The 25,942-nt window shown below is 44.0% G+C and overlaps 1 protein-coding gene and 1 non-coding gene across 2 annotated transcripts in view; one reads left to right on the top strand and one right to left on the bottom strand.

The window, feature by feature from the left end:
• Positions 1 to 25,942, top strand: part of LOC126092143 (uncharacterized) — a 173,984-nt gene that overhangs the window by 119,185 nt on the left and 28,857 nt on the right. Inside the window, exons 4-5 of the mRNA XM_049907610.1 lie at positions 136 to 231; positions 11,656 to 12,320. Of these exons, the coding sequence (XP_049763567.1) occupies positions 136 to 231; positions 11,656 to 12,320 (761 nt within the window). The remainder of the gene's footprint in view (positions 1 to 135; positions 232 to 11,655; positions 12,321 to 25,942) is intronic.
• On the bottom strand, positions 9,722 to 9,805 carry Trnap-ugg (transfer RNA proline (anticodon UGG)). The gene has a single exon. It is a non-coding gene; the product is annotated as a tRNA-Pro (tRNA).

The raw sequence follows: 25,942 nt of genomic DNA, 5'->3' as shown, positions 1-25,942 counted from the left end.
TTTAGGACTAAATATAGTGATCTGGAACCACGCGCGACTACTTCGGTTTGACGTTCATCTATTTTGTTTAATGTTGTCTTGCGGAAAATGCTTGCTTTTGATGCAGGAAAAACTTTTCATTTTCTTTGTTTGCAGGCAGTCGACTGTCGCGCCAAGCTCAAACAGATCTCACCGTTCGGACGATAATTGATTGGCTGCAAGGCAGATATACGAATCCTGCAAGAAGAGGAGGTAAGATTACGTAGTAAGAGTTATTTTCCTATTTGTTACTTACCCTGCTTTTATTGACCTTATGTGATTTTTCTTAATACAAGTCAAACGAAAGTTTCTCTGCATCCAAAAACAGTCAGTAAATAATTTATGGACAGTCCTGTAATCCACTTGGTATTATTACATGAGACAACACTAGAATTTCACTAAGTTAGATGCTGATTCAACAACATACTAACTTCACATCAGACCTTCGTCTCTAACGATATTATACATTGTCCAGTTACATTAATGTGACCACGGCCTACGTTCGACGTCAATGTGAGGTAACCACTCATGGACGGCAGGTGGCGGCACTAGCAGTGGAGGGTATACAAAATGTGCAGGGGGACGCGGAAAACAGTGCGGTTGTTGTCATAATGTAGAAAAAAGGCATAATCGTTGACATTGGGGCCAATGGTGTAAACATTTCCCAAATGGCTAAGTTTGTACACTGTTCGTATGCCGTAGTGGTTAAAGTATACTGTGCAAGATAAAACTGCACTGTTCAAAACCGGCACAGAAGCAACTATGCTGCACAGTGGTTCACAGGTGAGATGGGTAAACGACGGCTTCCGAGATGTGTACAGGCGAACACACCTGCAACTGTTGGGTAACTGAACGTCCAGATGAGCCAAAGAGCTACCAACAGTGACTACTCAACGACTGTTCAGATAACGTTGCTACATATAGGCCTCTGCAGAAGGCACCTGATCCATGTGCCACAGCTCACTGATGTTCGTCGCATGAAGGCTGAAATTTGCATGCCAGTACCTGAACTGGACGACCACTGAGTGGTGACAGATGGCCATTGCCGGCCGCAGTGGCTGAGCGGTTCTAGGCGCTACAGTCTGGAGCCGCGTGACCGCTACGGTCGCAGGTTCGAATCCTGCCTCGGGCATGGATGTGTGTGATGTCCTTAGGTTAGGTAGGTTTAAGTAGTTCTAAGTTCTAGGGGACTGATGACCTCAGCAGTTAAGTCCCTTAGTGCTCAGAGCCATTTGAACCATTTTTGAACAGATGGCCATTGGCATATAAGGCGTGAAACATCTGAAAGCAAAAGGTCCAGGCCGGAGGATGGAGCGATGTTGCCTGGAGAATGTTTCCGTGGCATTCCCTAAGTGATGTCGTCATTCTGGAAGGCACAACGCATCAACGTAAGTATTTATCTATCCCTGGGGACCATATTCACCATTACATGCAGTCTGTTTTTCATCGACACGAGGTATCTACCAACAGGTCAATGCAACGTGTCACAGAGCTCGCAGTGTGCCCGTGTATTTTGCAGAACACGACGAGTTTACCATACTCCCATGATGACCAAACTCCACGGATTTAAACCCCCGAGAATCTACGAGACCACCTCGATCGTGCTCTTTGCGCCATGTATCCTCAACCGAGAAACGTTGCGCAGCTGGTCACGGCATGTTTTCACACCCATATCACTACCTTCCAGAACCTCGTTGACTCTCTTCCAGCACATCTCGCAGCGGTCCCCACTCCAGAAGGTGCTTATTCAGGCTTTTAACACGTGGTCACATTAATATGGACAGTGTATAATTTATTTCAGTCAGGTAGACTGTGTGTACACACTAGGTTGAAAGCTGAAAATTAATTATTAACAGAACATATGTGTTTACATTGAACATAATGCCGGAAACTAAAACCTTGAGTGAAATCGTCGGGGATATTTTCTTTTCGGTGGTATATGCGTCATTACAAGAATCAGATACAGAATTTTTTTGACATTTTCCCAGAACGTTGGCCCATCAAATGTGTAGACAGAAGGATAAACAATTAGTGGAGGAGGAAAGTGGGGGAGTGTTGATAGAGGGGGAGGAAAGACGATGAAAGTTAATGAGATAAAAGAGACAGAGGAAGATGAGTTACGCACCTTTTAGCAGGAACTTACGAGGTAGACTCTGAAGTAGCAGCAGATTTTAAAGCCTTCATACAGCTGTTCACACTCGGATATGTTCCGCGTATATTTTCCACATTAAAACTCGTCACATTGTGTACAGCCGTGGCAATGTACCCACAGGCTTAGCAGTAGTAAGACAGATTAATACGGGTGGCCGAGTTGGTCAGGAAACGGAAGTGCGTAGCAAATGAAAATCTGCCTGCCAATTTGGTTTCCAAAATTCAAAGCTGATCTGTACAATTATAATGTTCAAAAATGAGTCATGCATCGCATTCAGGTTTGTTGTGAGAGAGATATAAACCATTTTATAAATCATATTTTCTCAATAAGTGGAGACCTGATAGTAATATGGCTTATGACGAACTTGAGGAAAGCATTCTGAGTCTTGTAACTGGAACATACTTCTCTTAATATTGCAAAGCATGGGCTAGTCTCTCAGAGTACTTCTCGATTACTCCACAGCAGCTTTTATGCTCGCTCCTGTTTACGTGAATGTCTTCACTGAATTAATAAATATGGTGTCACCAAACACTTGCGATATTTCCAGAAGTGTGTCGTAAATCAGGAAGTTGTATGTTTGCAGAACCATGAATATAAGAAAAATACAGAAACTTTTTTGCGTCTGTTGTTATATCCATTTGTTGTCTAAAAAAAGCGAGTATACCATACAAATCACCGAGAGAGGTAGCGCAGTGGTTAGCACACTGCACTCGAATTCGCTAGGAAGACGGTTCAAACCCGCGCCCGGCCATCCTGATTTAGGTTTTTCGTGATTTCCCTAAATGGCTTCAGGCATTTGCCGAGATGGTTCCTTTGAAAGGGCACGGCCGACATCTTTCCCCAACCTTCCCTACTCCGATGGTATCGATGATCTCCCCCAGTTCAACCAGCCAACAAACCAATCAACCAACCAACCAGCCATACAAATTAGAAACACCTGTAACGGTCACCACATCTCGCACGTCGTTGATAGATAGGAGGGTGACCTTTTTGTAGTTTTCATTACATTTTCACATGATACCGTGAGTGCTACCCACGCTTACTGTCTCTCATTAGCTCGTATACACTACCTGACAAAAAAAGTGAACCACACAGAAGATTCGGATTGACGTGAATGAAACTTCGTGTACGTACGCACCAGTGGCGGATATGTAAATGATTAAAGATGCAGCTCTCTGTATGGTTGAACGGCCACCAGAGTGCTTTAGGGTTGTTCGTTTTTAGTGTGCTTACGAGGCCTAATAAGTTATACAAGGGGCACAAGAAGCATCAGATGTAGAGTGATCATTGTGAAGGACACGGACACGCCACTTGCTCGCGTGAGTTAGCGCCTAACAGCACGTGACAGAGTTAACAGCACGTGACAAAGTTCGGAAGGAGCCTCATCGCGGGTCTCCATTTGGCCGGTTGTTCGAACTGTGCAGTGTCCAGATTTGTGAGACATTCTGGTGCGACAGATAATGTTGGAATACATGGTGGCATGAGAGAATGCAAGCTCAGCCTCAAGGTTCCAATCGACCACGTCTGACCACTACAGGGGAGGCCTGCACTATTGTTACAAGCACATCGTAACCCCCTTCACATCTGCGCTGGCCATCCGAGAACAAGTTATGGACTCCCTGCAATAATTTGTCATCCCGCACCATCGGTCTTAGACTAGCATCAATCAGACTAGGAAATTACGGGTGTGTCAGTGCAGTTCATCAGCAGTCCTCGTTTCCCGATCACAGCACTGCTACGAATGCAGCCATTTGTTTTGTGGTGACTATTGTGGCGACTTCAGGTCACGCTTGGTAGTGAATGTCCTCATTGTGTTACCCGTCATATGACAGTATCGTGATCCCATTTTCCAATTGCAGAATGCTCATTTCCACATGGCTCGCGTGTCTATGAACTGTCTGCGTGGTGCTGAGGTACTGCTGCGGGCAGCAAGATTCCAACATATGTCCCCGATAGAACGTGTGTGGGACCTGCTCAGACGTCAAATTCGTCCCAGTGTCAGTACTGAGATGTCAAATTCCAGTTACAAAGGTTGTGAGCCAGCTTGCCTCAGGGGAGGACACAGCGATTTTATGGCACCGTTCCCAACCGAATCAGTGTACGAATCCAGGTAAGAGGGTTGCACCGTCATGCAGATAAGTGGACTCACACTACGAAGTTCTTTGTAGGTTTGACAGGATTTTGTAATCATTGAGATATCATGCCATCTCAACCGCGAAGTTTTATTTTGTTTCCTCCTCCTCGAGGCTTAAATTTTTTGTCAGGCAACGTATCTAGATTTCCTTTCACTATTCCTCATCTCCTACGAACCTATGCCTGAAAACCCCATCATATCCCACATCCTCGAGAAACCCAAGTTCCTGTCACGTCTTGTCCGATTTTTATCTGATCTGCACTTCCTTTCTCTATCTTAATGACCTTCAAAGGTCATTAAATAATCACTTCATCGCTGAGGCCTACCCATCGAATGAAATGGAACCCACCCTATCCTCGTCAACCCCACATGGAGGCTCCAACTCAACCTTCCTGCCTAGTAGCAAATTCTAACCTCACTCCGAGAACCTGCTGCCAATACATCAGTCGTTTACCTCCCACGCATCCCATTTATCAATAGGGATCTTTCACTCTGCAGCGGACTGTTGGATGTTGAAACTTCCTGGCAGATTAAAAATATGTGCTACATGGAGACTGGAAAACCAAACCTCGCCTTTCGGGGCATTGCTCCTGCACAGTTTTAATCTGCCAGGAAATTACACTCTGTATAATTTTACATACAAAACATTCTCCAGTTCCACATCAGCACTCGAATACTTTATCTCTGAAATATGAAAACATTTGCCAGGTGCGAGCGGGACTCGCACACTACGGGTTCCGTATAAACTTAATCATGTATACAGACAGCTCATCCATTCCGGGAATAGAGGGTCTCTACGAATTTTCGACATTGATACTGGCAGGATGTTGGTCCCAGTGTTTCCAAGGCTTTCAAGAATGATTTAATTTCAAATTTTAGAAAACGTTCCTTAGATGCAGAGAGAACAGCGATTAGTATAAAATATTAAAATTCACGTGAACAGTCTCGATAGCAACTAATGTTTGGTTTGACGTCCGTGTTCTTATGGACCTTATCCTCCAACATCCACCAGCCGCCATCATGGTGCGCAAGGCCTGAAGATTGTCTAAATTATAGACAGAAACCGGTTGCTAACCAAAATAAACATCCGTTTCGATCAAGACAGTTTCACTGGATTTTGATTTTTTTAATTTCAAGTCTGAAGTTAGATAAGAAATGACAGAAAAAATATGTTTTTCGTATGATATAATTACATATTAACAATTTTCTGCTCCTTTTATTTACTTGTACTGCGAAGCCTTTCTCCTTGTCAATTTTAGCGATTGTACGGCAAGAGAAAGTGCCCTTTAGGTTTTAATGAGTGAGTTTTCATCAAAATAAATGACATAATTGGCCGTATCGTTTGACTGCAAAGACATAGAAGCTAATGTTTGTTATACCACAAAAGTAGCATACACCTTAGTGTGTGACATAAATTTGAACTTGATACGTCTAACCGTTCCCGGAAAAAAGGGATCTCAACAGACGGACGGACAGACAGACAGCCTGATAACAAATGACAAAACTTTTTTTTGTGTTATACATTTACAGAGTTAACAGTTGTCGGATTTCTACGTTTGTTTGTAACATGAAACATTTCTTCTTGCCAAATTTCAATTTCATGATTCTAGACCAACTGAAAGTACTCTAGGTTTTGATGAGTGAGTTCGCCAGTATCAAAATATGTCACATAGATGGCCATCTCTTCTGAGTGCATTGACTTAGAAGCTTCACTTTTCCTACATCGCCAACGTACCGTATACCTTAATAACTGACATAAATTTCAACTTGATACGTCCATCTGTTCCTGAGAAGAAGGGTTTTGAACAGTCGGATAGGCGCCGGCCGCGGTGGTCTAGCGGTTCTGGCGCTGCAGTCCGGAACCGCGGGACTGCTACGGTCGCAGGTTCGAATCCTGCCTCGGGCATGGGTGTGTGTGGTGTCCTTAGGTTAGTTAGGTTTAAGTAGTTCTAAGTTCTAGGGGACTTATGACCTAAGATGTTGAGTCCCATAGTGCTCAGAGCCAGAGCCAGTCGGATAGGCAGACAGGCTATAAGGGTTTCGTTTCTACCGAGTGAGGTACGGAAACTTAAAAAGACAATTTCAATGTCCCGTGAACGATAAGGTCATTGGAAAGTTCGGATTGAGGAAAGGATGGAGAAAGACATCGGTGATGTCCATTTCAAAGGAACTATCCCGGTATTTACGTTAAACGATTTAGTGAAATAGCGGAAAGCCTAAATCTGGGTAACCTGACTGGAATTTGCACCACCGTCGCCCGAAATACAATTGCAGTGGTAAGCACTGCTTCACTTCACTCGGTACGAAGTACACTGCCTACAAACATATGAACGAATTAGATCAAGTACGGTACGGTACTTGGTGGAAATGAATGATAGTGCGAGGTCTTACAGTCACGTGTAGAAAGTTGTACTTTACACGGCGACAGGTCAGCGTGACTGTAGCGCCAAATCGAGCTGGTCCCGCAAGATGAGGTAGTTGAAGGAACAGGAAAGGACAGCGTCAGCGAGTAGTTACGGTGCACTGTGGTGGTTTCTTCACTACAGCGTGGCCCGGAGACAATATTTGGATAATTCCACAGGAGAAGCTGGAAGAAGAACGAGGTATGACGAGTGTAGCCCAAGAGTTTGGTATTCCTCCCAGCATGGGGAGCGTTCCGAACCCCAGGTGAATGGGTGATAGACCACGGTCAACTACAGGAGCAGGTGATCGCTACGTTGGGCAACAGGCAAAAAGACACCCATATCAAACAGTGGTTGCAATTACAACCAAAATTAACAGGGCTGCAAGGCATGCAATCTCACTCTCCACAATGGCAACTGGACTGCGTGGGGTGAGCTCTTTGGCCGACGGCCAGTACGTTGTGTTCCGTTGACACTCACACATCGGCGGCGCCGTTTGCGATGGTCCCAAGAGTGTAGGGATTTGACCAACGAGAAGTGGGGTCCCTTGCTCTTTTCCGATTATAGCAGACTCGCTGTGAGTAGTGATTCTAGACATACCCTTACATGCGGAGAGCTGAAAACACGTAATGAATTCAGGAACGTTGTCGAATATGATGGTTTTGGTGGTCCAGGTGGGGAGGTATAATGTTGCTTGGGCGCAGTGATATCCAAATCTTTAAACATGGAAATCCCATCTGTCATAATAAACTGTACTCGTTCCTCATGTGCATCTTTTCGGGTGTGTATTCGGACCTGACTCCATTCTTAAGGAAGACAATGCGCGACCGCGTGGAAGAGGAGTTCTTGGAACGCGAAGATATTTGGCATACGGACTGGCCTGCCCGTACCCGCGACTTAAATCCTATCCAGCACGTGCGACGTATGGCAGCATGTTCACATGCATCAACGACCATCCAGCATTTGTCAACCGCGGTGCTGGAAGAATGGAACGCCACAGCGCAGGAACTCCTTACAAATCATGTGGCCTTGGAGCACGTTGCCAACCGTAGTGACCATAACCCTATTAAGAATTAAGAACGACTCCTGCTTTTTGTAATGGCCAAGGGACATCATAAATCACGATAACTTCCATGTAATTATTGTATTTGAATAAAAGTGTCGTTTCTGTTCCTCTTATCGTGTATTCCTTTTATTTACCTTCTGTACTGTACTGTAGCAGTTCTTTCTACGAAGGGCATTCAGTAAATAACGCAACGCACTTTTTTCTGAAAGCAGGTTGGTTTTGTTCAAGATTCCAACACAACATAATATTTACAACTCTTTTGGCTACTAAACCCTTTTCTTCAACATCATCTCCGTTACATGCGACGTGGTACCACTCTACCTGTCGGCGCCAGAGCGAACGTCTTGCTGCATCAACAACCTCTCGCCATCCACGTATAGCATCCAGCAGAGCGCATCCTTTATTCTTCGTCTTTCGTCCTTCACTGAGAGTGTCCGCACGTTCCATCATTGTAGGAATGAAAGTTGTCTGCGGCCGGCCGCACGCGGGAGATCTGACAGGCTTGCGCGACTTTATTGCGATGATGACAGACGCCTCAGCCAGCGAATCGCCGTACTTTTGTTCGCTGCGAGGTCTCCGTAGACATTCCGCAAGCGCCTATTAATATCTGCGATGCTCCGCTTTCCCGCCAAAAGGAACTCCCACACAGAAGCTATTTTTAAGGCTGCGTATAGCTCTGCACCTATAGGAACTTCACGAAACCATGTGAGCTGAAGCGGGAATGATCCATGATGTCCCACAACAAATTTCGCATTATTGCAACCGAAATTGGACGAGAAAGAAATTGTTTCATTACTTATTGAACGACCTTCATATTTACGATCCAAGTTCCATGGAGTGTTGTCACTTGGAAGTGACATTTCATGCGAAAGTTACTTTCGTCCTTACGTTTCGTACATCGGTTTATTACCAGGTTTCACAACAAAACAAAATCATAACAATATTTAATATCTTATCACACACTTCGTTACTTTCTAAATTAATAAGAAAAATATTTACGTCGTTTAACTGTCTCAGAAAAAGATATGAAGAACGGTAGCCTGGCTGCTGTTAATTCACGCTCAGCACGAGGAAATTGAAAATTACATTTTCTGGTCATACGCGTCCTCATTTCCGTTTTCTTTTGTGAATCCATTTGCATATCTTCCTTGGCTTTCTTTGGCATCTCCTAAAAACACAAATCACAGAAAATATTATGCCAAATATCTGTTTTTCGATTCCCAAATATTCCTTTACTGTATTGCTCCACAGTTCGTCCAGCCCAGAACTAGCATAGCTTCTTCTCCAGAAATCCATTTTCAGAGTCTCAACCACAGCGGCTTACGTGGCAGTAAAATGGTTCAAATGGTTATAAGCACCATCGGACTTTATATCTGAGGTCATCAGTCCCCTAGACTTAGAACTGCTTAAACCTAACTAACCTAAGGACATCACACACATCCATGCCCGAGGCAGGTTTCGAACCTGCGAGTGTTCCGGAGTGAAGCGCCTTGAGCCGCTCGGCCACAGTGGCCGGCTACGTGGCAGTAACTTCAACGATAGAACTTTATATTTATGTTTCGTCCTTTTCGCTACGTCGCTATATAAAGGATCACATTTCTGTTTTACTGCTTTTTCCCTTGATCTGTTTTGCTGTGTAAATTAGTTATGCTTTAGTACTCTCAAATATTCGAACTGAAAGCCGTCTTTGATTCCAGAATCTAGATTTTTTGCAGTTAAAGAAGTAAAAAGAATATCCCCTTTGTTAGTAATCAGTCCATATTACTTGTCTCACGGAAAAGATCAGGATGTTAGCTTGTATGAGGGATCACATTATAAGGATGGACAGAACTGTAATGAAATGGTTCAAATGGCTCTGAGCACTATGAGACTTAACTTCTGAGGTCATCAGTCCCCTAGAACTTAGAACTACTTAAACCTAACTAACCTACGGACATCACACACATCCATGCCGGGGGCAGGATTCGAACCTGCGACCGTAGCGGTCGCACGGTTCCAAACTGTAGCGCCTAGAACCGCTCGGCCACCCCGGCCGGCAACTGTAATGAAGAATCGGGGTCAACTTTCATATGTTTACCAACTAACATGCCGTGTCTGTGAGGTCACGGAATAACACCAAGAAACATAAAAAGAGAGGAGTGAAAAAGTGAACCATAAAGTTTAGTTATAGTATTGGAATAGACTGCTTCAAAAGGGTTAATTTTGCTGAAGAAGCACGCCATTTTTAATAGTGAAAATTTTATTACCAAATAACTTACATTTTGAACAGCAGCCTGTAAGATGGTATTCTATGGTTCAATACCACAACTGATTATTTCTGCGTAAGTGAATGAAGGGCTTCATCTTCCCATAGGACTTTTAACAGGGAACCCCTATTATTCCTGGAACTTGTCGTTCAAAAATGCCATTAATTTGGTAATAGATTCCTTCATAATTGAGAAAGAAATGACACATATTTTAGTGAATTTTTTTGAAAGCTGCATCATGCCGCTCACGATAACTTTTGAGTTATTGATCGTTCAGTTTTTATTTTGCTTTTGGGCTATCCAGTACATTTGGTGAGGATAAGTGTGTTACACAACCGGTTTTTCCATTACAGGTTAACTGGACTGTTAAAACCGTTCAAAATGACCGGTTTCTGAAATAACCTATTTTCTTTTTTTAATTCCTGTTATCTGCTGTAAAAACGCAGAAATGGAGAAAACACTGAAATATTTTGACTCCCACAGGTTCAAGATTCAGAGAATAAAAGTATTAAATTAAATAGACAAATAAAAGAAAACTTAGTACGTTCAACATTCGCTGCTTTCCTCGAAAGGTGAAAGTGGCTGAATACCACAACCAAAAGTCACCAGCATTCTCCTATGGATTCTAAGCTTTTGAAACTATACTCAAAATTAGTTTGTAACCGGGAATCATACAACTATTTTAACATTGAAAATAGTCGGTGCTAAAGGGTGAGAACTGAGGCCGAATAATCGTATTTTTCGTGTTAATTTGACCGTTTTCAAAGGCTAAAATCAGATAAAGGCATCATTGTGTGGACACAAACAGCGTAACAGCTGCTGCATGTTCTTGTTGTATATTATGAATGAACTGCTAAGTTTTAAAATTTCCTCCTTATATCATGTCGCAAGTATGTTGTGGATTCTCCAGTTTGTACTCTTTTAAGGCAAATGGAGTATTGTACTTTATTGATACCGCACTTTGTAAAATACTTCCAGACTGGGGACGGTACCATTCTGTAATACAAATGATGTCCGACGACGGCAGTGAGAAACTGTACCTCCTAATAGGCCACGCCACATGGTAAGAGGTACGGTATTGTCTCAGCAATCCTGTAGCACGTCTTATGACACGTGTTTGTTGATGCGTCTGTCGGCATTGTTATTAAAACGGCACAGTTCACTTTTCCCATTTTCTACAATCGTGCAATATTTCAAAGCAATGTAAAATTAATGTATAAAAATTGCTCGTTTTTGAAAAAAGTTTCTTTAGAAACGAAAAATTTTACCACTGCTGCTAAAGCTAATTATGTTTTGGGTTCTTGGAAATTTGTAGTAAGGTCTTATGGGACCAAACTGCTGAGGTCATCGGTCCCAAAGCTTACGCACTACTTAAGGAGACGTTTACTATATTTAGATTCAAAAAATCAATTTTTTGGAATTGCATTTTTGGATCCATAAAACTGTTTTGGATCGACCCCTGAAACGGTTTTTGCGAATACGGAACGGAAATGTTTGCTATTCGCGTTTGAACAAAAAATGTACCTGCCTGAAATCGCCCTTTTCCACGCACCAGTTTTTTTCTTTCGGAGGATGACTTATTGCTGTGCTTACTTATTGCTGTGTTTACTTACAGATAAATCTGTTGCTTGTTGCAGTTCAAGACTCCACCTTGTCTCAGTCAGAACCAGCACGTACGTATCTACCAGTTCCAGTTCCTGGCTCAGAGCGGCCTCGACCGTTCCAGCCAAACCCAACAGCCACAGCGCCACCGTCTAGACCATTCTATCCGTTTGGTGGACAGAACAATGGACAGTATCCTCAGTTACCGTCTCCTCAGCCCCCATTCAGTGAGGGACCACAGACGAGTCAACCATCCGGCGTTTATCTGCCTCCATCAACGGAGGCGTTTCCGCCATACATACCTCCAGTAACGACGACGACGACGACGACGACGACACCAGCACCGGAAGAAAATTTGGTGCCCAGTGGTCCTGGTACGGGTGGTGGGGAGGTCACAGGTGGAGGGGAAGTCGTTCCCACTGGTGAAGGCGAGACAGGACCTGGCGTTGGTCCCACAGGTGGTGACGAGATGCCTACCGTTATTCCAACTGACGGTGCCGAAGTGCCAACAGTTAGTCCAACAGGGGGCGCTGACGTGATTGGAGACACAGGTACAGGATCCACGGAAATCCCAACTGGACCAACTGAAGATGAGGCCCATCCTCCACACATACATTCCATTGATGTAGTGTGTTCAAAGGAAGAGATGACCATCAACATTGAGTTCAACAGGCCCTTCAATGGCGTTATATATTCAAAGGTATGTAAACATCTGAATACATTTCTTGTAGAGAGATGTGGCATACGAGAATAAGAAGAAAATCTCAGTGGGGGACTGACACGGTGTTGATACAGACCTGAATGAAATTTTATTTTTGTTATGTTTGTATATGTCACGCGAAACGTAAGCCAAATGTCAACTTGCTCTGGTCAATAATCTACAGTTATTAAAATTTGTCGAGTTACAGAGCCGAGGTCAAATGGATTTTCATGGTAAAGTGTGAGTTAATAGCCTAGAAAATTATGACAATTATTAAGTTTCCGCGCTCGAGAACTTATATTTTCTGACAGGTTTATTTAGACAGTTTCTGGAACATCGGGTCGTCTTATATGTATTCGCTGCTAGAGACGAAGTGCAATAGCGTACAATCAAAATATTCAGTTTTGGACGATTTATGGTGAAACAGGAGTTCATTCGACATTCGTTAATTTTCATAAAGACAAAAGTCTTGTAGACTTGTCAGTTGGTAGCTTTCACATACTGAAAACGAATGAGATTGCAAAAGCATCAAAGAAAGCAGCAAATTGTATTACTTTCTGGTGCCAACCTAGTTTCTGACACAGCCTACCATATGCGGCATGCACCGAAATCTACAAAGGGTTCACTAACAAGATTTAGTTACATAAGGGACTACATCACATGGTACATGTATAGTGATTATCACTGTACAATATGACAAATCCTATGTAGGCAGGCATTGCAAAAAATACACCACATTGCGGAACCCAACATAAAACCAAAAGCAACAAAACGCCATGAGATAAAACAACATTAATTCAAAATGGATTTTATTACTCCTTTATTTCTTTCCGTCTCAGATGTATTGGTAATCAGGGTTGATGGTGACTAGTTTCAAAATTTCCCGCTCATTATCGAACCGTTATCTGAGTGGTTCTGAAATGATTAACAATAATATTCGTACATTTTAAGCTAGGAATAAATGTTCGTCTTCGAACATTCTGTGGCTTAATATAAGCGCCTACTTCACACTAAGTTACGTGTTACTGCCGCAGTATTGGAAGTCCACAAATATGTACCCTGTCCGACATAACACGATACCCATGCCTGCGTGTACAAGGCGTGGAAGAAGATACATCTGAATAAGACCTGTGCTTTGATTAAATTCATCGGTGAGTGGTTGCTGTGTGGAATAACGCCGACATACGCTAACTTAATAGGTCGATAATGAACGGGAAGCTTCGGAATCAGTCACCATTAACCAAAGCTGTGAGTGGAATTGAGATGGAAAATAAAGACTTTACAAAACTGAGTACTCTATATAGTAGTGGGTTCCTTTACCAATGCAAGTTTGGAAATTCACAAAATGGACTGATGAAAACTTATGTGAATAAACTAATACCTGCAGGCACGGATTACTGAAATAAGTAATAAATATGCTCTGCCTGACAGAAAAAGTGTTGCACACAGAATGGGAGTGGGGGTTGGGCAACAAAATGAAACTTCATGGACTGAGAGGATGTGTCACGTTATTTCAATGATTACAAAACCACGTTGAATTTATGAAGAATTTGCCTATGGGAGGCCACTTATCAGTATGACGTTGCACCCCCATTTAACCTGGATGCACAGATTCGGTTGGGAATGGTGTAATGAAGCCATTGCCTCCTTTCCTGAGCCAATCTGGTGCTCAGCTGCTGTAACTGGTCCTTGATGACCCTGATTCTGGCAATGAGACGGTGGTGGTGTCTCAGCTTGTCCCACACGTGTCCTATAGGGGATAGATATGGAAATCCAATGGGCCACAGTAGAACCTCAGCATCACGCAGGTAGTTCACAAGGAGTAAGTCTGGGAATCCTAATGGCCACAGGAGAACACGTAGATAGTTCATAGAGACACGTGCTATGTGTAGAGGGGCATTATACTGTTTTATGAGAGGTGACACATAAATTGTGTTGTCAGTGTTGCCTCAGTCACTGCCAGCCTTGATCTGAAGTCAAACCGATGGTTCTCCACGTCATGATTCCAGGAGTGACTCCATGGAACTTCTCCATAACACTAGAGGAACGCACCCCTCTCCAGATCGCCACTATTCGAGTCGACGATGACCAACAAGGGCAGTGTAGAATTGCAGTTTATCCGTGAACACAGTGCGATGCCATTCATAAAAAGTTCACACTTCGTGGTCACGGCCCCACTCCAAGTCAAGGCTCCACTCCAACTGCTGCCGTTTGTGATGTGTTAACCGCAGCCTATGCATGGCGTGGCGATTCGATAGTCTGGCAGCTGCTAATTTTCGACCAGTTGTGCTGGATCACACATAAGGTCGCAGGAAGTCCATTAATTGTTCTCTAATGACCGGCGCAGATGTGAGGGGGCTATGAACGCTTAGTGCACAGTACCGCAATCCGACCATGTGATGGCGAGACGTGGTCGACCGGAAGCTTGACGGTGAATTTGCCTGCTCTTACGTTCCAATCCAGTCCAACATAGAGCCACTGCCATCTCCGAATGCCCCACAAATCTGGATAGCGTACTATTCGACCAGTCGGCCAAAAAGAGACGCTCAATGAGACCCCAAACTCTGACAGGTACTAATAGCGCTGTCTCGTACCAGTATTTTGCATTTCCGTCTTCCTCACAGTGATCGCCCAACATCTGAAGTCGTCACGTCCCTTCTATGCCCTGCAACGCTTAGTAACTACAAAATGGTTCAAATGGCTCTGAGCACTATGGGACTTAACATATGTGGTCATCAGTCCCCTAGAACTTAGAACTACTTAAACCTAACTAACCTAAGGACATCACACACATCCATGTCCGAGGCAGGATTCGAACCTGCGACCGTAGCAGTCCCGCGGACTGAGGGCCTAGAACCGCTAGACCACCGCGGCCGGCCTTAGTAACTACACTTAGAACGAACAACACTAGTGTACTGAGTTGGGAGCGTTACCTGTCACAGAGAATTACGACACTAAGTTGGATGGAGATCGACCACGTCTTCTGAGTGCGTCACTTTTTTGTTTGTCAGCCAGTGTACCTGTGTAACATGTAATACGGATTTTCATCTGTGACGTAACATACAGTTACAAATATTGGATAAAAGGAAAATATTACCTCCACGCGGTTTATAAAGAGTCTGCTACTTCACTTTCAGCAGTTAAGAAACGGGCTACCGATTTGAAATAGCGAACACCTCTTTGACGCTCCAGCCACACTGGCTTGTTTTCCACGTGCGTTTGAGCGTGAATTCACATCCACATTACACCGTAGTAACGAAAGTCATGGGGTACGTCATAATACCGTGTCGCACCTCATTTTCCCCGGCATAATGCAGCAACCCGACGTGGCACGGATTCAACATTTCGGTGGAGGTCCCCTGCGGAATTACTGAGCCAAGCTGCCTCTATAGCCGTCCACAATTGCGAAGGTGTTGTCTGTGCAGGATTTTGTGCATAAACTGACCTCTGGATTATGTCAAATAAGTGCTGGATGGGATTCATGCTGGGCAATCTGGGTGGCCAGATCATTCGCACGAATTGTCCAGAATGTTCTTCACACCATTTGTGAACAATTGTGGTCCGGTGACACAGAGCATTGACATCCATAAAAATTCAGTCATTTTTTGAGCACATGGAGTCCAACAGTGGTCTCCAAGCAGCCGAACATGACCGTTTCCAGTCAATGATAGGTTTACTCGTCCCAGAGGTCCCAGTACGTTCCATGGAGAGACAGCCCATACTGTTATGGACCCAGCACCAGCTTGCACAGTATCTTGTTGACAACTTCGGTCAGTGGCTTCGTGGGCTTTGCGCCACACTCGAACTCTACCAGCAGCTCTTACCAACTGAAATCGGGACTCACCTGACCAAGCCAAGGTTTTCCATTTGTCTTAGGTCCAACCGGTTTTGTCACGAGACCAAGAGAAGCACTGAAGGCGTATCGTGCTAAGGCACTCGAGTCGGTAGTCTGATTAGATTAGATTAGATTAATACTTGTTCCATAGATCATGGATACGACACTTCGTAATGATGTGGAACGTGTCAGGTTAATAAAAGGTGTCTATACAAGATATTACATTACACAAAATATTACATGACACTTAATATTTTTTGTGGGGGTTGGGGTAATTACACTCTTACTACACTCCTGGAAATTGAAATAAGAACACCGTGAATTCATTGGCCCAGGAAGGGGAAACTTTATTGACACATTCCTGGGGTCAGATACATCACATGATCACACTGACAGAACCACAGGCACATAGACACAGGCAACAGAGCATGCACAATGTCGGCACTAGTACAGTGTATATCCACCTTTCGCAGCAATACAGGCCGCTATTCTCCCATGGAGACGATCGTAGAGATGCTGGATGTAGTCCTGTGGAACGGCTTGCCATGCCATTTCCACCTGGCGCCTCAGTTGGACCAGCGTTCGTGCTGGACGTGCAGACCGCGTGAGACGACGCTTCATCCAGTCCCAAACATGCTCAATGGGGGACAGATCCGGAGATCTTGTTGGCCAGGGTAGTTGACTTACACCTTCTAGAGCACGTTGGGTGGCACGGGATACATGCGGACGTGCATTGTCCTGTTGGAACAGCAAGTTCCCTTGCCGGTCTAGGAATGGTAGAACAATGGGTTCGATGATGGTTTGGATGTACCGTGCACTATTCAGTGTCCCCTCGACGATCACCAGTGGTGTACGGCCAGTGTAGGAGATCGCTCCCCACACCATGATGCCGGGTGTTGGCCCTGTGTGCCTCGGTCGTATGCAGTCCTGATTGTGGCGCTCACCTGCACGGCGCCAAACACGCATACGACCATCATTGGCACCAAGGCAGAAGCGACTCTCATCACTGAAGACGACACGTCTCCATTCATCCCTCCATTCACGCCTGTCGCGACACCACTGGAGGCGGGCTGCACGATGTTGGGGCGTGAGCGGAAGACGGCCTAACGGTGTGCGGGACCGTAGCCCAGCTTCATGGAGACGGTTGCGAATGGTCCTCGCCGATACCCCAGGAGCAACAGTGTCCCTAATTTGCTGGGAAGTGGCGGTGCGGTCCCCTACGGCACTGCGTAGGATCCTACGGTCTTGGCGTGCATCCGTGCGTCGCTGCTTTCCGGTCCCAGGTCGACGGGCACGTGCACCTTCCGCCGACCACTGGCGATAACATCGATGTACTGTGGAGACCTCACGCCCCACGTGTTGAGCAATTCGGCGGTACGTCCACCCGGCCTCCCGCATGCCCACTATACGCCCTCGCTCAAAGTCCGTCAACTGCACATAGGGTTCACGTCCACGCTGTCGCGGCATTCTACCAGTGTTAAAGACTGCGATGGAGCTCCGTATGCCACGGCAAACTGGCTGACACTGACGGCGGCGGTGCACAAATGCTGCGCAGCTAGCGCCATTCGACGGCCAACACCACGGTTCCTGGTGTGTCCGCTGTGCCGTGCGTGTGATCATTGCTTGTACAGCCCTCTCGCAGTGTCTGGAGCAAGTATGGTGGGTCTGACACACCGGTGTCAATGTGTTCTTTTTTCCATTTCCAGGAGTGTAAATCCAAAAATTCATCTAATGAGTAGAAGGATAGAAGGAGTTGCCATTAAGAAATTGTTTTAATTTCCTTTTAAATGCTATATGGCTATCTGCCAGACTTTTTATGCTATTAGGTAAGTGACCAAAGACTTTTGTGGTAGCATAATTTACCCCCTTCTGAGCCAAAGTTAGATTTAACCTTGAGCAGTGAAGATCATCCTTTCTCCTAGTGTTGTAGCCATGTACACTGCTATTACTTTTGCATTCATTCGGATTGTTAATAACAAATTTCATAAGTGAATATACATATTGTGAGGCAACAGTGAAGATCTCTAGCTCTTTAAATAAGTGTCTGCAGGATGATCTTGGATGAGCTCCAGCAATTATTATGATTACACGCTTTTGTGCAATGAACACTCTTTTACTCAATGATGAGTTACCCCAGAATATGATCCCATACGAAAGCAGAGAATGAAAATGGGCGTGGTATGCCAATTTACTCATATGTATATCGGCAAAATTTGCAATGACCCTAATAGGGTCAGTACCTAAAATGTCTTCCAGGGATGCCCCAAGACTAGATGTAGTGTCACAGCTTCCTACTCTGTCGCTATTTCCTGTCCTCCCACTAGCCAGTTTATGCCATAGCCCATAAACCCAAATTTTGCCTCACTATCCTAATATATACATTCGCCTTATGTCCCACATTCATTTTTGTCGTTATTTCACCCACTGCTGCTTGTCTACTAGCAGTGACAACTCTATGCATACGCCGCTGCTCTCGGTCAAACTGAAGGTCTTCGGCTACGGCGTTGTCCGTGGTGAAAGATAATTTTTGAAACATGATGTTCTCGGCACACTCTTGACGCTGTGGATCTCGGAATATTAAATTCCCTAACCATTTTCGAAATGGAATATCCCAGGCATCTAGCTACAACTACCATTCCGCGTTCAAAGTTCGTTGATTCGCGTCGTGCGGACGTAATCATGTATTGCCATTCCATGGCTTGTGTACGCAGTACTACTGCTGTCTGTTCATGTGCATGTCACTGTCTCATGACTTGCATATTCTGAGTGTATAGGCCACTATTGAATGGGGCTGGCCATAAGACGTCTTTTCGCAAGCTGCGCTCCCGCAGACTTCAGTGTTGACGCGGTGCGAACGGGCTGGGGTGCATTCGATCTGCTTGTTTTTCACGCTGAGCTTGGCCACATGTGCGAGAAACGCACTGCGTTTTTATGATCCGCCTGGGGGAGTGATCTTCCAGGAAGAACGCAATCTACCAATCTGTTACATAGATAACAGCGCAGTGCAGCTTCCAGCGATCTATCTAAATTCTGTTTGTGTCCGTTTCTTGGGTTATTTGCATTAGTCACTAGTTACTGTACACTGACAAGCCAAAACATTATGACCGCTGCCCACCGCGACGTTCGATGCCCCCAGGTGGCGTTGCGGGCACACGACGCGGTAACAAAAGTACAGGGCTATTACAAATGGTTGAAGCGATTTCATAAATTCACTGTAGCTCCATTCATTGACATATGGTCACGACACACTACAGATACGTAGAAAAACTCATAAAGTTTTGTTCGACTGAAGCCGCACTTCAGGTTTCTGCCGCCAGAGCGCTCGAGAGCGCAGTGAGACAAAATTGGCGACAGGAGCCGAGAAAGCGTATGTCGTGCTTGAAATGCACTCACATCAGTCAGTCATAACAGTGCAACGACACTTCAGGACGAAGTTCAACAAAGGTCCACCAACTGCTAACTCCATTCGGCGATGGTATGCGCAGTTTAAAGCTTCTGGATGCCTCTGTAAGGGGAAATCAACGGGTCGGCCTGCAGTGAGCGAAGAAACGGTTGAACGCGTGCGGGCAAGTTTCACGCATAGTGATGTGAAAGATTCAGTGTTTAAACCTCCTCTACCAAGAAACGTGCCAGAACTGCGAGCTCGTATCCACAATGCTTTCGAACTCATTGATGGGGACATGCTGCGCCGAGTGTGTGAGGAACTTGATTATCGGCTTGATGTCTGCCGAATCACTAAAGGGGCACATATCGAACATTTGTGAATGCCTAAAAACACTTTTTGAGTTTTTGTACGTGTGTGCAAAGCATTGTGAAAATATCTCAAATAATAAAGTTATTGTAGAGCTGTGAAATCGCTTCAATCATTTGTAATAACCCTGTACGTAAACGAACCAGAGACGTACGGGGCATTGCCGTAGCCAAGATATCGGCTGCAAATAGGGAAAATCCTCTGATATAAGTGACAACAAAGGGCACATTATTATCACGCAGAGTCTGTAAATTAATGTCTCGAAAGAGGCGAAGCTGTTAAAATGTTCGAATGCTACTGTCGTGAGAATCTACGGAAAAAGGTAGAAGGGCAGTGAAACTACCACTAGGCGCCAAATGGACGTCCACGAGTCTTCACAGGACGTGGCGTTCGGAGGTTTGTCTGCTTTGCAAAGCAGGGTAGATGGTAATCTGTGGCATCTCTGCCGAAAGAGCACGATCATGGTGCACGCACATGTGTTCCGGAGCACACCGTTCGTCGTACATTGTTGAACATGGAGCTCTTCAGCAGACCACCCCTACTTGTTTACATATTGACACATTGACATTGTAAATTACGTGCACGGCACTATCGAAATTCGATTTTCGATCAATAGAAACATGTGGGCTCTTCAGGTAAATCACATTTTTGCTACACTAGGTCGATGATCGTCTCCACAAAATCCGTCATCGAGGCGAATGGTTGCCCGAAACGTGCAGCATGCTACGGACGTAGACTTAAGCCGTCGGCACACGGACCGTGCTGTCGAACGTTGACGTTGAGCGTGGAAAGTTCAACGTGCTGCTGAACGCTCAGGAACGATGCGACTTGTGCATACGGTACGTGGGCCCGAACGTGGTATAAGCGATCGCAACGCACTCCACCGGCAGTTGAGGGATGTTTCTAGTTCGTAAATCACACTGTTTACTCAACGGGCGCGCGTAAATTTCTCACCTTAGGTCTATTAAAACGCACATTTCCTCCATCGTCCACGAAAGGGAAAGTACCACGTCCAATTAATAAGGACACAGGCTTATAAAAGTTCCTTTACAAATAGTGCGATACAAATTTGGAATACTTCTCCGCATAAGATAGACATTATTTCATCATTCCCACATTTTAGTAAAGCCCCAAGGTCAGTCTTACTTGATCACTGTTCCCACCCAGTATCAGAATCCTTGCAACATGTGAATTACGAAGCTTAAAAGAAAAAGGAGCAAAATATCTGTATACAAGTAGCGCAAGCTGTCCTGTAGATTAAGCCAATTGAACAAAGTCACCCCTCAAAAAAGGGGAACTTGAATTTACATAACAGCAAATATTATAGTCTATACTTATATTAAACTAATAATAAAGTATCAGAACTTAATAAAAACGCGAATGTTAGGGAAAAAAAAATTGGTTGTGTCAGGACGCGAACCACCGCCCCAACAAAAAAACTCGTTAGTGGAGAGTGACGCGATTCATTACGCTAAACCAACATCAGAGCTTAATTCCTTTTGATAGAATGTTACCTTATGCTAAAAACCTTAATCGTAGTTATGTTACTAATTGAAATTTAATTATAACACATTGTACCAAGAACAATGCGTTTTGGGTGGATCTTCAGTGTGTCGCTGCCTTCAAATAGCCTACTCTCATAACACGCAAGTTACAACTAATACGCTAGTTACAACTATTCTTTTGTTACAAATATGATGTTTCTCATTATTTTATTGCAACGAATCACAAAGTTAACAACGGGTTTTCCAGTGATTATCAGTTTGGTGGTGCTCAGAAAAGCGTACATACATATAGACTTGAAATGAATGGCAATATGGCGCCTCACAACTCTGTACTGAAGGAGACGGCGAGCGTGTGAAGTGGGTGGCGTTGTGCCATCTCATTGGCCAACGCTCAGACGCACGCTCAGAATATCTGACATGCCAGATATTGCTCTGCACGTTCGGAAAGAATCCCGAAAATGCTGTTCCACGCTATGACGTCAGAAACTCGGCACGCTCAACGCTCAACGTTCGGATGCACGGTCCGTGTGCCGACGGCTTTACACTATTGGAGACATTCTCCTGCGCTTGCATGGGACTTGCGGTAGTAATTGAAGACATGCTGACAGCTGCGAACCACCAGTATCCTTTCATGCTTGATGTCTTCCCCGACAGCGATGTAGTCTTTCAGCAGTATAATTGTCCCTATCTCGGAGCCAGAACTGTACTGCAGACATTTGAGGAACATTATAAGGAACTCACGCTTATGTCTCGGCTACCATATTCACCAAATGTAACTACTATGGAACATATCTGGGTCGCTATCGGGCGCCATCACCGCTTACGCAGACGAACGGCCCAATATTTGCGCGAATTACATGACTTGTGCGTAGACATTTGATTTCACACACCTCCACAAACCTACTAACAAACTGTCGGATCACTGATACACAAAATCAGTGACGTATTCCATTCCAAAAACGGACAAACTTGTCGTAATGTTTTGGCTGATCAGTGGATTTTGTATAGTGTAAAGCATTTAGTGAGTAATTAACACCATCCAGACACGTCTGCGCAATGTGTCGCCACTGATTTGACAGGCCCGCTGCGTAAGAGTCGATATAACTTTGTTAAATAGTCTGTGTGCAGGTGTTAACTTATGAAACAGCTGAGTAGAGGGACTGGGGACTCGGCAGTTTGCTGTTCATTTTTCAGACGGGAATTACTGTCATTGTAGCTGTCTTGTATCTTACAAAGTGTCAGAATGGAGAGTCTGGAGAGCGACGCAACGATTATGGAAATGCAGAAACACCCAAGAGTGTACAACTCACGCGGCGAAGAGTACAAAAACAGAGATAGAGAATCGTGGAGAGCAGTTACAGCGGCCGTTTAGGGGGAAAAGTGGGCTGGAATGGATGACATTGTTGAGCACTGACAGCAAACATTTCACTAACATTTATAAACAGTGTATACTGAAATATATTCACGCATAAAATATGAAGAAGACGATTTTGAGATTAAAAGAACTACTTCTCATTCGAGGAAGTTAACATAACGATCTTACGAAGGTATAGATCCTTAAAAGGAAATGAAGTTATCAGCAAAACGTTCTTTTATACTTTTACCGCTATTAGTTGCTTTCGTTCCATTTGCAGGAGTACTTTCCATTACGCTTATCAATGATCATCAAAATTTTTGTTATCATGCTGTCTCCAAAATTGTGAAGTCTCCTTGATGACCAAATGCGTCTACGTCTATGCATCTGAAACAATGACTGCTGTTTGCTATGGTTATTAGCACAATCGAAAATTTCATTTTGTAACTATACTACTTGCTACCTCATCTTCATGGTTTGACAATTCTTCCGCTTCAGTCTGGAACCGCGTGACCGCTACGGTCGCAGGTTCAAATCCTGCCTGGGGCATGGATGTGTGTGATGTCCTTAGGTTAGTTAGGTTTAAGTAGTTCTAAGTTCTAGAGGACTGATTACCTAAGATGTTAAGTCCCATAGTGGTCAGAGCCATTTGAACCATTTGAACAATTCTTCCGTGTTTTCCACTTGAGGATCTCACACAGTGAAGGAAGTTTGCTATTTTCTCATACTGGTCGCTGATATTCTTCCACGCTCCTGTTGTCGGTGATCTGATAGATTCCTCTTTTAGCGTCTTCATGTGTTTTTAGTAATACAGTAGTTGTAGATTGGCTGAGGAGAAACGCAAAATGTAGAGAACTCATCGAATTCCCAGTCCGTAGACACCTGCAAAATTTGATTTGATACATTAGACATGGCTGGTGAAAGCCTGCAGCTTTCCTTTTTATTGTATTTTACACGACGCATTTCGGGAACTTCTCCCCATTTTCAAGTGCGTGTTCTGTGTTCTATGCCAATAATTCGTAATGTTTCCCGTGCTTGAGGTGCTGCATTGTCGTGTTGTCTTTGCTGTAATGTGTAAAAACACGAGCAAATTTTAATTAATTATTGATATTCACATAGAGTTAGCGGTGAACCTCTCTACATAAAGGTCGATCATTAATTAAAAATTGCACTTGTTTTTATAGATTAACCGACGCCAGTGGACAACTATCGCAGTACACAACGCAAGTGCGGCATTCTTTTTTAACGAAATTCCGCTCATGGTTGATACTAACAGTAAATGCCCAGAGTATATGTTGTCACAACTCGCACTTTCCCACTACTGACGGGATTTTCTTGGTCTTCTCGCTGCGTGAGAAAAGCGGCCGTGTGCCAACACTGAGACTGCCCCGCGTGTTGCTTGAATTCCGGCGTAAACGCTCGTGAGAAACACGCTGGTGTGGCTGTAAGCCAACGTGAACAATGTGCAATGCGTCCCAAAATTACAAAAATAGTTGAAAACATCTAGAAAGTGTATTGTTTAAATACCTCCATCGTGCTGTTATTAATATAATCTTATCCCCACTATCAATACGGTAGTGATACCTAGCGGGCCACAGTATATTTCTAGAGCCATCAACTAAAGCTGGCTCCTGAAACTTGGTTAGCAGACTTCCTCTGGATAGCTTGCATCTTTCCTCAAGAGCCTGCCAGTTCTGTTTCTTTAGTATCTCTGCGTCACTGCCCCGTGGATCAAACAACTTATCCATCTCTGTCTACGTTCAACAGTCCCTGTTAGTCCTATTTGGTATGGGTTCCCCACACTTGAGCAGTATTCTAGGATGGGTTGCACGTATGATTTGTAAGCCATCCCCTTCATAGACTGATTGCATTTCCCCAGTATTCTACCAATAACTAAATGCTACTCTTAGGTATTCGTGCAAGTTGATCGATTTCAGCAGTGCCTCCTTGATACTATAGTCACAGTTTACTACCTTTCTTTGTTTTATAAACTGTAAAATTTTACATTTCTGAATATTTAAAGCAAGTTCCCAATCTTTGTGCCACTCAAATACATTATCAAGATCTGGCTGAATATTTATCCAGCTTCTTTCAGACAGTACTTGATTATAGACAACTGCATCATCTGCAAAAAGTCTTACTATCAGTGTTGTCTAAAAGGTCATTAATATAAAACATGTGCAGCAAGGGACTCAACGAACTTCCATGGGGCATACCTGAAGTTATTGTTGATGTTTCTTCATCCAAGGTAAACTGCTATATCTCCTGTACCAAAAAATCCTCAATCCAATCACAAATTTCGGTTGGTACCCCATGCGATCGTACTTTTGATAATACCCATAGAACTACTTCAGATGCTTTTCAGAAATCAAGAAATACTGCATCTACCTGTCTGCTATGATCCAAAGCTTTCAGTCTGTGATACGAGAAGAGTGCGAGTTTTCGGAATCCATGCTATTAAGATTTCTTCTTCTTCTTGTTCCTTCGTCTCGCATCAGCACATCATCAGCATTGTTAAGAACGGATTTAGCATGGTTGCTTTAAGGGGTGGATGAATGCCTTTGATGTTACCATCCCGTGCTGTTCTTCCTTGTGTATATTCAGCACACCCTGCTAATCCTCTCTGTTGCAAGCCCCATACACCTGGGAAATATTCTAAGGACGGTCACACAAGTATTTAGTATGGAGTCTTCCTTGGAGAGTGCATTTTTCCAGTAGCTTACCAGTGAACTGAAGTCTGCCAAGTGTGTCACCTAACACTGAGTCAGAGTCACAATCTCATTTCATATCCCCACAAACTGTTACATCAAGGTGTTGTATGAATTAATCTAGAGCATTATGCCTGAATACTTCTTTGTAAAGAAAAATTTGTAATCATAGTTCAAAGATTCTATTTTTTGTTTGCTACCATCAGTTTTGATGCCTGTGTTGGTGGAACAACTGAGGGTTTCACGTGGTTGCAAAAAAGACTTAGGTTGATCCAGCCTTTAAGGGCAGAAAATAGCAAAAAGATTAGTTATTTTTTAAACGGCTTAATTTATTAGAGTAATACTTTAAGAATGATGTCTCAAAGTTTCATAACAGAAATCTGCCTAGAAATATCCTTTAAGAAATTTTCTTTGGCTGTCTGCACGTGCTACACCTCCTTTATCTGTGTTGTGATCCACACTTTTTATA

This window comes from Schistocerca cancellata, chromosome 7 (assembly GCF_023864275.1).
Source record: "Schistocerca cancellata isolate TAMUIC-IGC-003103 chromosome 7, iqSchCanc2.1, whole genome shotgun sequence".
NCBI lineage: Eukaryota > Metazoa > Arthropoda > Insecta > Orthoptera > Acrididae > Schistocerca > Schistocerca cancellata.
The sequence above is the reverse complement of the archived record's forward strand: the minus strand, read 5'-3'. Positions and strand labels throughout refer to the sequence as shown.